This window comes from Gavialis gangeticus, unplaced genomic scaffold (assembly GCF_001723915.1).
Source record: "Gavialis gangeticus isolate Ggan-Ray unplaced genomic scaffold, GavGan_comp1, whole genome shotgun sequence".
Taxonomy (NCBI): domain Eukaryota; kingdom Metazoa; phylum Chordata; order Crocodylia; family Gavialidae; genus Gavialis; species Gavialis gangeticus.
In genome coordinates, this window is record NW_017728998.1 from 105304 (window position 1) to 119463 (window position 14160).

Consider the following 14160-nt stretch of genomic DNA (forward strand, 5'->3'; position numbering starts at 1 on the left):
TGGCCTAATTGGACCTAACTGCCTTCTCAAGCCCAATAAAAAGGTGCCCCACCACACTTATGAGTTAAGATCACCCAAAATGAGATGGGTTTAACCAGTAATACACTTTAAATTCTTTATTTCTTATTCTGAATCCTAATCCTATTCTTCAAAGTGCCTGCAGCTGCACCAATCTTGATGTCATCTGCAGATTTGCAAACAGTCCACTCATTCTCCAAGTCATTAATGAAGATAGGAGCCTGCTCCTGCATTTTAGCTTTCTCACCTGCACTGCTGGACCTGGAAAGAGTTCCTTCTCTGTAAGAGCAGAAATGGCACAATTCTTGGACCTGAAAAGGTCCCTTGTGCTCGCGCCAGGCCAAAGTAAACAGGGTCTTGAGATTGATGCAGGACAAAGCAAGAGGCACGTGGATCCTCCTACAGTGCTTCCTCTACTGCTGTGTTGTCTTACATGTGCCAAAATCTCACCTATTTGTTCCATCCAGCCCCTGTGAGTCCTTCCAGCAAACAGCAAGAGGGTCAGTCCAGCTGTCTCATAACAGGTTCTAAGCTCATCCTAGCCAATCTTGGGTGGTTTCTTTCACCTTGGGTAGCTACCAGGCCACAGGCAGCAAGTATTTCTGCAGTTACAAAATGTGGGCTTTCTTGACAGAGGATAACATAATGTGTGATTGTAAGTTTTTCTGGCTGCTAGTGCAGGGGTGCTGCTGGGAAGGATTTGTTTGTTTCAAACATGAAGTTACCAGGTGTCAAAATCATGTTCTGATTGGGATCTTAACGTACATATTTGGACAATCATTCTCTTGGGCTTGTAGTTATTTACAGCACTTGAAAACTGGGATTAAATCATCTTCTTTTGTTGGAATCAAAACTGGTTTCTTGCTACCACCATTGTAACTATTAATATTTGATATGTAAGTGGTCTCAGCCTAGCTTACCAGTTTTTTGGTTTTTGGGGGTGTTAATTAAACTTGTAAATTCATAGCAAAAGGTTACTTTTTTAATTCAGTAACGGGATGCAAAGAGAGGTTTACTCTGTCAGGCTTTTGACATGTATGTGACTAATAAAATGCCAGTGATTTGGTGTTCAGCTCTACAGAGTGCTTAAAAACCCATCTCTTAGTAAAAAGCAAGAGAATGATGACACAAATGCTAAATTTACACTCCTCAAACTGGTTTCTCAAGATTTCTGAGTGGTTAACTGGAGGCCCCATGCTCTTAAAGTAAATAAGGTAGAATGATTAAAAGGGTTGGACCTTTTGTGGGAATAGTAGCTCATGTACCAGGTGGGTTTACATTTCAGAGCTATGAAGGATCGGCATTAAGAAAATTAAGATCAGTCGCATGCTGCAGGTGAGACCTCTGCTCCTTCCAGCTTAGTATCGCAGATCTAGTGAAATGCATTATGGCATTACACAATCAATGTGAAGGTCTCACAAGAGAACACATGCACTCTGGAATTAAGAATGAGGATTAGCAAGCTAGTGCAAGAAGCCAGGCAGAGGACAGTGGAGGCATTGCAATGTACTTTTCTTTCTGCCTTGTCAGTTTGGATGTCTTGCTTGCACCTCGTGGGCTATGAATCAATCCTACCGTTCAAACTATTTAGTCTTTGTACAGTACATTTCACCTTTTATAGTAGGTACAAAATTTCTTCCTGATGCTGCCTTGAAGAGATGCTTTTCACCCAATCCTGCTTATAACCCTTTACCTTCCACCTGTTCAAAACCCAATCCCAAGAGGCACTGCTTAAAACCAGCAGCTTGCCACTCTGGGACTTCTGAGCATGCACTCTGGTCTCCTTGCATTCCCCAGGGACCCTGGATACAATTGTCTAATTTGGGCTCATTAAGAAACAACCAACGGACTACGAGAGCAGGTGGGGATCGGTGGCTCTGGTTTATCCAACTCAGGAGGTACTTCAATGCCCTGAGGAGTTGTGGGATTTCAGAAAGCAGCAGCCCAAACCCCCAATATATGGCACCTTGGGCCAGTTTATTGGATGACTTTCTAAGAAGGTCCTGTCCAACAAAGCAGCCCTGTACTGGAGAAAGCAGAATAAGCTTGTCCAGAACTTGCACCACCCAATGGACTCCTACCTACTGCATAAACATCATTTGCAAGGCTTAGTGCAAAGGACCTGCACATGCTCAGAAACTAGCTGGATGCAATGATACAAGAGGGCCTGTCAGCAGGACCTCACCGGGACTCTTCCCTTTTAACTGAAGTAACAAGTGCCTGCCCCAGGCTTGTGTAGGAAACAATCAGCTGGATTCACAAAGGGAGGTAAAGCACTCTGCTACCCACAGCTGGGAGCGAGGTGCAGCCCAGCATGTACAAGGAGAGTTTGAGGTCTGAGAATGGGAGTTGGAACAGCCAACATGCCAAATGGGGAACCCTCCCAGCCAGCCAACGGAAACAGTGCTGCCCCTCTTGAGGATCTAAACATAAGAGATGGTCAAGCTTCTCCATGAATCTAGCTCCTGACCAGACAATATTGTTGGGTCAGTATTATCCACATAATACTGATGGTGACATGGGAGCTAAGGCCTCAGATATAGTCAGTGCTGGGGCAAGGAGCAGATGGTAGGATTTCCCAGTTCACTGTTTTGTTCTGACACTAGTGCAGGAAGGTTAAATAGGCTTAAGCTTAAAGTTGAAACTTTAAAAATGCCACAGGCAGCATTCAGACGGTCCTGGTGAGGAATATAGTATATTACCCATGAGCAGACAGAGATAGTTAGGTATGCATCTCTTGCTTAATCTATAAGGTCAGAACCAGAAGCGGTATGTGCACCTGGGAGCAGTGCTGCACCCTGCTATCCAGTTCTGCCCAGCAGCGTGTTAACCTGTGCAAGTGCCCACCACACACATGCATTGCTTCCAGCTGCAAAGCTAGCATACATAGTATTAGCTCAGGTAGCTCAGCAGCACTGCCTCCCACAGTCGAGGCACACCCTGGGAAATGCATGTTGCTCTCCACACCCAGTGATTTTTCAGGTGGTTTTAGCCTTGGTAAAAGATGGAGGATTGGTTGTCTTAGCTCTTTGTTATCTACCATGGGGAAAGAGTGGCTATGCAGGTTTCACAGTTACCGATTCAGCTCTGGAAAACCTACCCTTGGCTGAGAGAACGTCAGTTTACTTTCAGGTTGTCTACATTCACCCAGGCTGGTAGGCCTTCCAGAGTGCTTCAGTTTCTCTCCAGCCTTGCTTAGTTTGTGTGGCTGTTTCATCTGCTTCTTTTGCCATGTTCCTGCTAACTCTCATGGCTCAGTAAGACTATTCAGGTTTCAGTACCACTACATCCATGCCCACCACTCTGAGCTTTCTCACCAGGGGAAGGCAAGGTGAATTAGCAAAGGGACTAACCACAATAGACAGACAGATAGAAAAATATATCTACCCTGCCTTCTTCACACTAACAAAGCTAGCTGTGTGTCTCACAATTAAGACAGACAAGCTTAAGCCTTGCAGGAAAAACCACCCAGCAACATGAAATAAGTCAGATCTAGCCTGGACAGACTTCTTTTGTCTTGCTGTGTCTGTGGGCTCTGGTGCAATGTGCAGCGTCCACACTGGCTCCAGGTGCTTCCAGACCTGCTGTATTGCCACCATTCCCAGGGCCTCTGGCCTTCATGTACTGGAACTTGATTGACAGCATCAGTAACTCAGCAAAAGGCAAAGGTGACAAGTAGTTGCAAAGTTACTGTCAAGGAACAACCTGAAGTGCTATAACAAAATACTAACTATCCATTAGCTAGCAGGGTTACGATGCTTACCAGTGACCACACGTACGCAGTGATTATAATCATATGTGTCTGATCAGAACATTTATAATCGAGTGAGCAAGGGAGATTCTAGCCATTTCATGCAGATCAGCTCACCCTAGAAAAGAATCCATCTCTCCTGCCTCTTCTCAACCACCCCCTGCCCTGGCTACATCTCTCGTTACATCTATGGCGGAGCTGGCTACCCTGGACTGCTGCAGGTCTGTGGGTAACCAGTTTGGTGCGTACAGATAGATTCTGGGATCCATAGCCAATGTCTACAACTACAACGCATGCCCATAAGTCCCGCCAACCTTAGGGCAGGGGACAGCAGGGCTGCTAAGTGCTTACATCCACAACACACGTGGCAAGAGTAGAGTAGCAGCCTGCAAACTGACATGTTATTTTGTGGGTTAATGACTTGTAACATAGCTTGAAATTGCCTGCGGTAATCGTCTCCTGTGCTTGAGGGGTGCCGGGACTGCTAATGTGCACAGGGCACCTTGATTCTGAACTCGCGGGCCGTGGGGGGTGGAGTGCTGCTTTTGCCTGCTGAATTTTGTAGCCATTAAACATGACTGTGCTTGTTAATTGGGGGGTCAAGGGCTGTGCCATTCCGGATGATTTGTGCTGCACTGGCAGGGCTACGGTCTCCCCTCTCGTTACTACTGGCCAGGCAGCAGCAGGAGGCTGAACAAAGAACGGCATTAAACTCTTGAATGAACAATGGAGAACTTAACAAGCATGCAAGTCAGACCTGTCAGGTGCCAGCAATAAATAAATATAGAACAATGTGCACACCACCCAGTGTGCCATGTACACTGTCATGCACTCTACAGGGCAGCTGAAAGGCAACAGGAGCATGCAGCAGGCAGCTGCCTGTATTCTGCCTTGTCCTCTTTTCTCCTCCCACCATGTGCTCCCAGGGTGAGGTGTGCTACAGGTGTGCAGAGAGAGGGAACTACATGGCCTGTTGTTCCCTTCACAGTTCCCATCCCAGAGGACAGTGGCCCATCCAGCTCCCATGCTTCTGGTAGCACACAGGACACACTGGAGAAGCAGCAACTTGCTATGCAAGGCCCTGCTGCCTCACTACAAATGCAGAGACTTGCTGTAAAATGGAGAGAGTATGCCGTACATACAACGTTGTGCACAGGGACCTCCCCTGCACCAGCACCAGAGCTGCCCTTGCCTCACTATCTGCCAATGCCTGCATCAATGTGTCATTCACCAGCAGTTTGGTTGTGAAAGTTTGTCTGTCTATGAAAGAGAAGCAGAAACATCCAGAGAAACTGAGACAAGATCCAGAAGCAGGAGAGCCAAGAATAGGATGGGAATAGGTCTCAGCATTGTTGGGCTATCTGCTGACTGGGAAGGGGCTTGGAACCAAGAGCCAGGCCCTGTCTCAAGTTGCTCCTTTTCTGCTATGCTCCACTGACAAAACCGTGAGTGCTCTTTGTTAATAAATAGGATTAGGTCCAGGAAACACCTATGTCCCCCATCAGTTTTTCACCTAATGGAATAACCTGCAAGACCCCGTACTCATTGCCCACCTGAGCCATCCCTCCTCATTCCAGATGAGGGCAGCACAGATATCACATGCACACACATCAGTCCCTCAGGAAAATTACTACTCCTTAACACAAGGGAAAAAAGTCAGTCCTACACCTTTACTCTGCTCTCAGCTGAGATAATTAAAGTGAGTTCAACCCAATCACTCTTCTCTGTGCCAAAGCACCGCTGTCTTACCAACCTGAGTGATCTCTAGTACCAAAAGCACCTCTGTTCTCCCCATCTGATCATCATTCTCTTCACCAAAGCACTGCAACCAGAGGGGGAGGTATATGACTTAAATGAGTGCCCCTGGAAGCTGGCAGTCTAAGACCAAGTCTCACGTGTCATTAAGCTGCTGCACATGGACTGGGTTCTGCAGTTGGGACTCAAAAATCAGACATTCCAGCAGCACACGTACAGGGATACGTCTGTGATCCTCTGGTCACACCATGAAGGTAACAAGTACTTCTACCCTTCCCAGCACCACACAAAAAATGGCTTCTTGGTCTCTCTCATTTCTCCGTCACTGAACATTTTTGGAGGATTAGTACCAGCCTCACAGCACTTAGAAACCCTTCTCATGGACCAGGACTCCAAGGTGCTTAAGGTTGAAGCAGCACAGGGGAAAAAAGGGACCCTGCCCAGACAGCTTCCAATTTAAATGCAAAAGAAGAGGAACCAGATGGGGCACAAGCATGAGAGCAGAAGGAACAATGAGATAATGCTGGTCAGCATGATGGGCAGAAGGCTGGTATCTCGGCCTGCTGCTGTGCTGCAGGCGCATTGCTGGTCTGTCACTTTGAGTGAGGATCAGGGACTAACCAGAGGACTTTGCTAAAATCTCAAGTTACCATAATATGCATGTGTGAGTGCGTGTGCAGGTCTATTGTTATCTTCTCATGGCTGGACCTTAGCCAACATGCAAAATGGCTGGCATCTCCAGGTCCTGGCTCCCAGGAGTGGAGAGATCCAATGAATATGTGCCTGCTGCCTATAACTTGTGGGTTCATCACACCCTCTCCTCCTTTTAAGATGCAGCACACACAGAGCCAGCAGGGCCCCTGTTATAAATACCATGTCCTATTTCAGTTCATCCTCAATCCCTTCATCTGCCATCTGCAACACATGCAACCTTTACCTTCAACTCCTGCTCTTAAGGAAGAAGGAACTCAGAGCAAAAGCATCTCCAGTGGAAACTCCTCTGTCGAGACACTCCTGATGCAACAGCACCATGTCATCCAAGCACACTGGCCTTCCTATCAACGTAACAATCTTAATGATGTTTTCAGTTTTCTAGTTCTTTTCCTATGGATTCATGCTTAAAGCCCTCACTAAAAACTGCCCAGAATGAAGGTAGTAACACAACAGCTACACGCTCAAATTTTCTGCAGTCGTATTACCAGTGAAGATCCTACCTCATGGATCCAGCAGGCAGGCTTCATGTTTCCTCCCTCCCTGGTGCTGTGTGAGGCGCTGGCTTCAACCAGGACAGACAGATGGATTTTCCCAGGCCTAGACATAATATGGAATGCAGAACAAAGGGAAACCACATGCACCTGAGTGAAACCACACTTCTGAACTGGCTCTGGTATGGAGCACCCTCCTCCAAACACATTGGGGAACAAAGTCACTCATGTCCCTGCCATATTTCTGACTTGCTGGACTGTGGTGAACACGTTAGTCAGTAAAATTAAACCCGAATGCCCCACGGAGCTGAACATGCCCTGGCACATGAAGCAGCTGAACAGGAAAGTCTCTTGCTCTGCTGTTTCCTTCCTCCCCCACTCCCAGCAGCACTGGCATCCATCATTCCCCTCGGTCCCTGCCCAACAGCACCCCTGTGGCTCCACACAGCTTTTCCTATAGCAGATAGCCCCAACTATCCCAGTTCTGCTGTGCCTGTACCATAGGCAAGTCTGGGTTGCAGCAGAAGCCTTTCCTATTCTGATATCTGTACCACACTTAGTGCTACGTGACCTGGGCACCTTCTGAACATCCTCCTGCATGTATTCACGTTCTCTGCCTTCACCTTGTATTAACACACCTCAGGCATTTCACTTTGGATAAACGTTATCTGACAGGGGCTGCTTCCTCAGACTTGAATGCTGTCTTTGAGATCTCCTGGGGGGGAAAATGATTTATTTCAGAAAGTCAGAAGACTGGGGATTAATTATTGGGACAAAATTGGTTCACATATCCCAGGAATTAACCACAATATTCCAACCCAGAGAGAAATGAGTTCTCTTTTATTAGTTCAGCCAGGGCTGTTCTGTTGCTTTTACAATACAACACCAGGGGGGAAGTGAACACAGATCCTTTGCAACACCACCACCAATGCTGATCACCCAGGTACAGAGCACAGATCAGAAAAAGAAAAGATCGGCAAAAAAGCTCCACAACCTCAGAAAGTCCCAACCACACAGGTGCCCTAATAAGAGATATCACCCACAAGAATTTCTTGCCTGCCACAAAACTTGCCTCAAATCCAGTTTGTCTCTCCTTTGGCATTAAGGTAACAGAGGCTAGTAGATGCTCACTGTGAGTGACATTTGCTCGTGCCTCCCAGTCTCTAGGAATACAGCTCCTGCCCGCAGTTCTGTTGCTGTTTAATGGTGGCCTTGTTGGGATCCTACTTTGCCATCTGGTCCTGCTCCTTTGGAGTTCTGTCCACCCTAATCTGCACTTTTTCGGAGTTCTGTCCCACCCAAAGCAAAGACTGTCAGAAGAACAAGGGCCTGTGTTACTCCATAGGGCTGGGCTGTCCAGGGAACTGCAGTCACTGGTCTGGACTGGGTCATGTGGAAAGTGAACAGTGGGGAAGGAGGTCAGCAATGGGCATAGGGCCTGCCACTCTGCTTTGTCCCAGGGTCCTTTGCCACCCCCTCCACATGCATGTACACATGCACCACTCACTCACCCTCCCACTCAGTCCTGTTGCAGAGCTGCGCATTCTGTGGCTCTCAGCTGGCCAGAGCTGTGGGCTACTTTTCTGTCCTCAGCTCCTGTTTCTGCCTGGTAGGGGGATGCTGAGAAAGCAAGAGGTCCAGTGCCATGTCCTTCTGCTCCTCCTCTGATGCCAGCAGTCGATAGCCCAGCAGCTCCATGGCATCCTTGCACACCTGTTGCAGCTTTTGTATTTTGTGGAAGGGCAGGGACTTCCTCCAGGCCTGAGAGACACTCATTGCATTTCTGGAGCTGATGTCAAAGGCCTCTGCCCCCAGTCCTTTCCCATGGGTGATGTTGTACACCCACCTCTGCAGTTTCGGCAGGAAGCCGAGTTCTGCAAATTTGTAGAGCTCCGCAGTCTTTTCCAGGGGATCTTTAACAATATCTTCATAGCGCACCAGCGTATAGCGGCCCTTGAGAGAGCTGGGGAGAGCCTGGCTGCCTTCTGTATAAATCTGGATGTGGCTTTTGCAGATTTCCTGCATCACGTTATAAGGGCCCATTTCTCCCTGGTTGTTCTTGGGCCCCACCACAATGTCACTGTCAAGTACCAGCTCAGGCGCAGCCTTCTCACGGGATAGAAATACAGCCCGAGGGTCACGGACCAGGTGGATGATTCTGAAGTTCAGCGAGGGGTCACTGAGAAGCGGATAGAGAACCTTCAGGTCAAAGAACCGGACCTCCTTGAGGACAACATGGCTATAAAGCCTGCAAGCCTGCTCCACCGTGCTGAATGGGTATTTGCTACAGACAGTCTTGCAGTGAGACTTGGTAATTATGTCACCGTGCTGGAAGGCATCACATGCAGGTGGGGAGCACAGGGCCCGGCTAGTCTCCCACTGAAACAAATCAGACTTTTTCCTCCCCCTAGACATGTATGCATCAAACACAGACATGTCACACTGGAAAACAGACCTGACTAGGTCACGCACTGCCATGTGTAAGCTGTGGGCAGTATTCTGATGCATCGCAGTCCACACGTGCCAGGCAGGCTCCATCAGATAGAAGACATTAGGATGCTGGCTGAAGAGCTGGCCAGTGAAGGAAGACCCCGATCGCCAGGAGGAGAGGATCAGGACGTGCACCCGGGACTGCTTCTCTTGCTGCAGGGAACTGCTTCTTTGAGGCACAAGGAAGAAGAAGTGGACAAGAGCCACAGTTTGAACTGCCACAATCACCCCGACCACCACCTTGCTAAATGTCAGCATGGTGACTGGGAGCCTAAGGAGACAGAGAGAGAGAGAGAGAATTCATCCTCAGTATTTGGTCAGCAAATACACAGAGAACTCATGAATCCGGAGCAGCGCAGCCTGGAGACAGAAAACGGCAACACTTATGCTCTGGGTACACAGAAGTCTGTGGGGCCATCAGTGACTTTTGGATGGCAAATTCAAATTGATGAACACAGATAAAAGGATATACGGTAGAAACCTCCGTAATGATGCAGAAATAGTTTATTAGCCATTACAACGTATCTGCAACTTTACTGCATTTTATGAGATAGCCAGAACTATTTTTATGCCCAGGCAGCTTGGAGAATATAACATGCATTATTTCTAAGAGCCAATGCAAGTTAGAAGGCCAATCAATTTCAACCCAATTAATTTACTGATGACTATAAAAGTCAAAAAATCAATCCACAATAAAGTATGTTACTAGTCCTTGGTCACTCGTGACACTGCAACAATACAAAGGAACAAGTTCATTGCAGGACTTCACACAATCCTGACACTAATTTGCAACATCTATTTCTAGAGTGTTAGTAACTTCTTGTGCGCTTACCCCAAAAGCAGCAAAAAGACCACAATAGCTCACACACAAACCATCCAGGCCTGAGAAAACAAAGGAAATACATCCTAAGCTATTTTTAAACATAGCTGACAGGGTCAGTTATATAGGGTTTAGCTAGAACTTCAATGTAAGTGGCTGGGCTGGTTTAGTCAGGGATGCTTCTGCCTTGAGCAGGGGGCTGGATTAGATGATCTTATGAGGTCTGTTCCAGCCCCACTTTCCTCTGAGTCTATGATCCTATAAGTGACCATGCATCACAGGAGCTCGGTACACAACCTAGGATAAGGCTTGTGTACTAAAATGCTACATGAGAGGAATGCTAAACCTCGCATCAAAGATGGGAACACCCTGAGCCAAGGACCACTTCTTCTGAGTCTCAGACTGCTACTAGAAATGTTCTCTCAGAAAACAAGAAAACAGTTTGATACATACCTGATTGCTAGGAAATGATCATAAATATTATTACTAAGTTGCTCTTTATGTTTTGTAAAAAAATCCTAACCTTGAAAGAATGTGAGGAAGTTCTTTTTAGGGGCAAAAAAGGAATATCAGGATGTGTTACCAGAACCACAAGCGGTTACTCATCTTTCAAGTGAACTTTCTTCTACTCTCCTGTACAGTAAGAACCTCAAGCTTACGCTTACTCAGAAAGTTCTAAATATTGTCTTATTGAAAGCATTTTCTTCTATAGGCATTCTAGGACTTTCAACCTTTAAGAAAAAACTCTGATGACAACAAAACATTCTACAGAAGATGCTCGTTGTTTCTATCTACTTTATTCTTCCTTTCAATGGCACACAACTTGGTTACTCCTTAAATGTTTCAGGTGACAAGCCTCTGTTGAGATTTATCATTGCAAATGTTTTGCAACTTTTTACAACACTTTATATAAGTTCCTGATACCATTGTTATGTGAATAGTAAGAGGATGCATGTACAATACAGCAAAAGGTCAAGAAAGCACAGGATGTTTATATTCACTGGGGAAAGAATGAGTTACCTGGCAATGCTTAAGCAGTTTCCTCTCCAACAGCTGTTAAGGAAAAAAGGACAATTACTTCCTTAAATACTTAATACTTAAGTTGCAAGACTCTTTGGGAATGACCGTAGTTACACTTTAAAAGACTGCCTTGAGAGCTGGAACACTTATGGAGAGAAAAAAACAATAGGGTTGAAGTGATGTTCTGGCTATGATGCAACTTGAAGGAAGTACAGTTTGCACCCAAAACCTTGTCTAATTCCCCCCACCACCACCACAAACTACACAGCTGGTCCAGCTAGAGAGATCACCAGATAAAAAATAAGAATTTTAATTCCAGCTAAACAAGGATAAACTTAACAGAAGCATTCTGAAAAATGAGGTAAATAAATGAAAATTTATACATTTTGGGTAGCAAAAATTTGGAACGGGCTCCCAAGGGAGGTGGTGCTCTCGCCTACCTTGGGGGTCTTTAAGAGAAGGCTGGAGCAGCATCTGGCTCGAGTCATCTGACCCTGGCGCTCTTTCCTGCCCAGGCGGGGGGTCAGACTCAATGATATGTTGAGATCCCATCCAACCCCAGTATCTGAATCTGTGAAAAAGTTACTGCGCCTGAAGGTGAATGCACTGCATTGAAAGTTCTTCTAAATCTATCCCAGCCATGCAGGTGGTCCAAAAAAACATGTCACCCACAAAATCCTCGCCTAAAATGCTAAAGATATCCTGGGAATTTTCTGCTATAACTGAGGGAATTAGACATCTGCTCCATATCCATTAAACAAACTAGGCACGTGCATTAGGCATTAGCCCTCTCCCATTCCTTAAGTGACTGTTTTCATTTTCACACGGAGTTCACAGAATCACAGGATCACTGAGTCGGGAGGGACCTAGACAGATCATCGAGTCCGACCCCCTGCCATGGGCAGGAAGGAGCACTGGGGGTGGCAGGGGTCGTAAGACCCCAGCCAGGTGCCTGTCCAGTCTCCTCTTGAAGATCACCAGGGAAGGTGAGAGCACCACCTCTCTGGGAAGCCTATTCCAGGCTCTGGCCACCCTTACCATGAAGTAAATCTTCCTCAACCTCTCCTCCCTCAGCTTGTGGCCATTGTTCCTGGTGACTCCAAGGGTTAACGCAAGCCATGGTTTTGTGCTCAAACCCCGGCCTGTGGGCCTGATCCAGCCCCTGGCACCAGGTGATCCAACCTATGGGCTCTCCACAGGTCCTAGCATTTGTGGGGAGCAGTGCGGTAGTGTCGCTGCTGCCAAATGTCTGGACGTGCGGAAAGCCCCAAGGGCCGCAGCGTGCTAGACAGCGTGCAGCGCGGTGCAGAGGACCTCGTCCCGGGGGCGAGGAGCAGTGCGGGGCCTGATTCTGACCCACGGGGGTGGCAGGTGGAGCCCACACTGCTCGTCTGACCCACAGCGCCAAAAGACGGAGCACTCTTTAACTGAGGCCATACCTGATTCTTGGCCAGACACGGACACGCTGGGCCTGAACGATCCTCTCGGCCTCTCACAGCTGTATGGTTGGTCCAACAGAAGACATCCCAAACACCTTTGCTTCAACAGACTAAAAACGCATGAGGCAAATGTGTGACAAAGACCGTGCGTGACAGCAAGGAGCCCGAGAACACAGCAAGAGGGGACAGTGGGGGGTGGCAGCCATCTTGGGTAAGGGCAGCCCTACCCTCCTGCACACAGGGGTGCTCGTCGGCTTCAGCCCAGGGCGGTGCTGGGGCGCGGTGGCCATCTTGAACGAGGGAACTGCCAGCCCTGCGCCAGGGGCGTGAGGGGAGGACGCCCGTGTCCCGCCAGCCATGGTGGAGCCGCGGCAGGTGCCACTGACTTGGCCCAGAGAACCAGGGGTTTCCTTCAGGCCTGAGGGCAGAACAGCTGCAGCACAGCTGGTGCCACGGCTCCTGTCCAGGGACCTAACCGTATCCCCACTAACACAGGGACCTGACATTGTCCAGGCAACGTCCCCCATTTTACAGGTGCAGACACTGAGGCAAGGCCGGTGAAGTGGCTTCCTCAGCCCCTCGTGTGCTGGTTTTGCACCGTGGCCACCTGAACCCCCATCCGAAGCTCGAGCCTCAGGGACCCACTTATCATACAAGCTTCATAGGCACAGACGGAAAGCCACCAGATTCCCCAGTTTTCAAGAGACTGCCCTGGAAATTTGGAAATGTAAGAGGTCTCGGCAGTTCCCTCAGTCCTACCCTGCAAATTTGCCCTGGCCAGACAGCATCTGCAGCACCAGCAGACACCAGCCGCCCCACAAGCCGTGCCCAGATTGCACCATCTGTCCGGGAGATGCAGGGAGGTCCCGGCCTCCCACAGGTGGTTTCTGAAGGAGTCACTGTGCCCCAGGGCTGCCAGCAGGAACTGCAGCTGAGCAGCACAAAATCCCCTCTGGGCACTGCCTGCCAGGTCCATGACAGACGGTAGAAGAAATGCCGTAGGTTGCACAACACCTTCCCGGCTCGGAGGAACAGCAGTTCAGGAGCAGGTCACTTCTGCATGGGCCTGCTTGACGGTCTTGCCCCTTCTCCCAGCCCTTCCTTGCTTCCTCAGGGACAGGCCCTAGTAAACTGGCCCCTTGCCCAGGTGGCCATTGCCTCACTTGTGGTTCCCCTCCCCAGCTTGATCTGGGAAAGAGCTCCTGCTCCCCTGAAATGGTTCAGGCACAGGCTGACCCAGCTGCTGCAGGGCCTTCTCAGCCAAACACAGTGCAGGCCGGTCCCTCCTTGGGCTGGGCCTGTGTAAAGAGCTGGCACAGACGCCCTGTGCTGAGCCTCAGCTCCCAGCTCCTGGCAGGCAGCACCACCACAGGAAGGGCCACTACCAAGCTCAACCCACTGACGCCTCCAGATGCAAGAGCCATGAGAGGTCTGTGACCCGTGCAGACATTCTCACTGCATCTCAGCACGCCGAGATGAGAGGGAGCTTGCACGAGGGAAAGCCAAAACACAAATGCCTCCCAGAGTACTCAGTGTTTCCCAAGAGAAAACTGCCTCCCGGGATGCCAACCTATGTGTCTCAGAGGCAACAGTCTCCAAGCAGGCATGTCACAGATACAAAACCTCTGCGATCAAACTAAGTCCCATGGGAAGGAGCGCGAT

At 48.6% G+C, this 14160-nt stretch overlaps 1 protein-coding gene across 1 annotated transcript; it reads right to left on the reverse strand.

The window, feature by feature from the left end:
- Positions 1-6900: 6900 nt before the first annotated feature.
- On the reverse strand, positions 6901-10932 carry CHST4 (carbohydrate sulfotransferase 4). The gene has a single exon (XM_019505317.1). The coding sequence runs from the start codon at positions 9475-9477 to the stop codon at positions 8305-8307; it is 1173 nt and encodes a 390-aa protein (XP_019360862.1). The 5' UTR covers positions 9478-10932; the 3' UTR covers positions 6901-8304.
- Positions 10933-14160: the final 3228 nt, after the last annotated feature.

What these genes read in the sequence shown, in the direction of transcription:
- CHST4 (XM_019505317.1), bottom strand. Translation starts at nt 9,477, where the DNA reads ATGCTGACATTTAGCAAGGTGGTGGTCGGGGTGATTGTGGCAGTTCAA.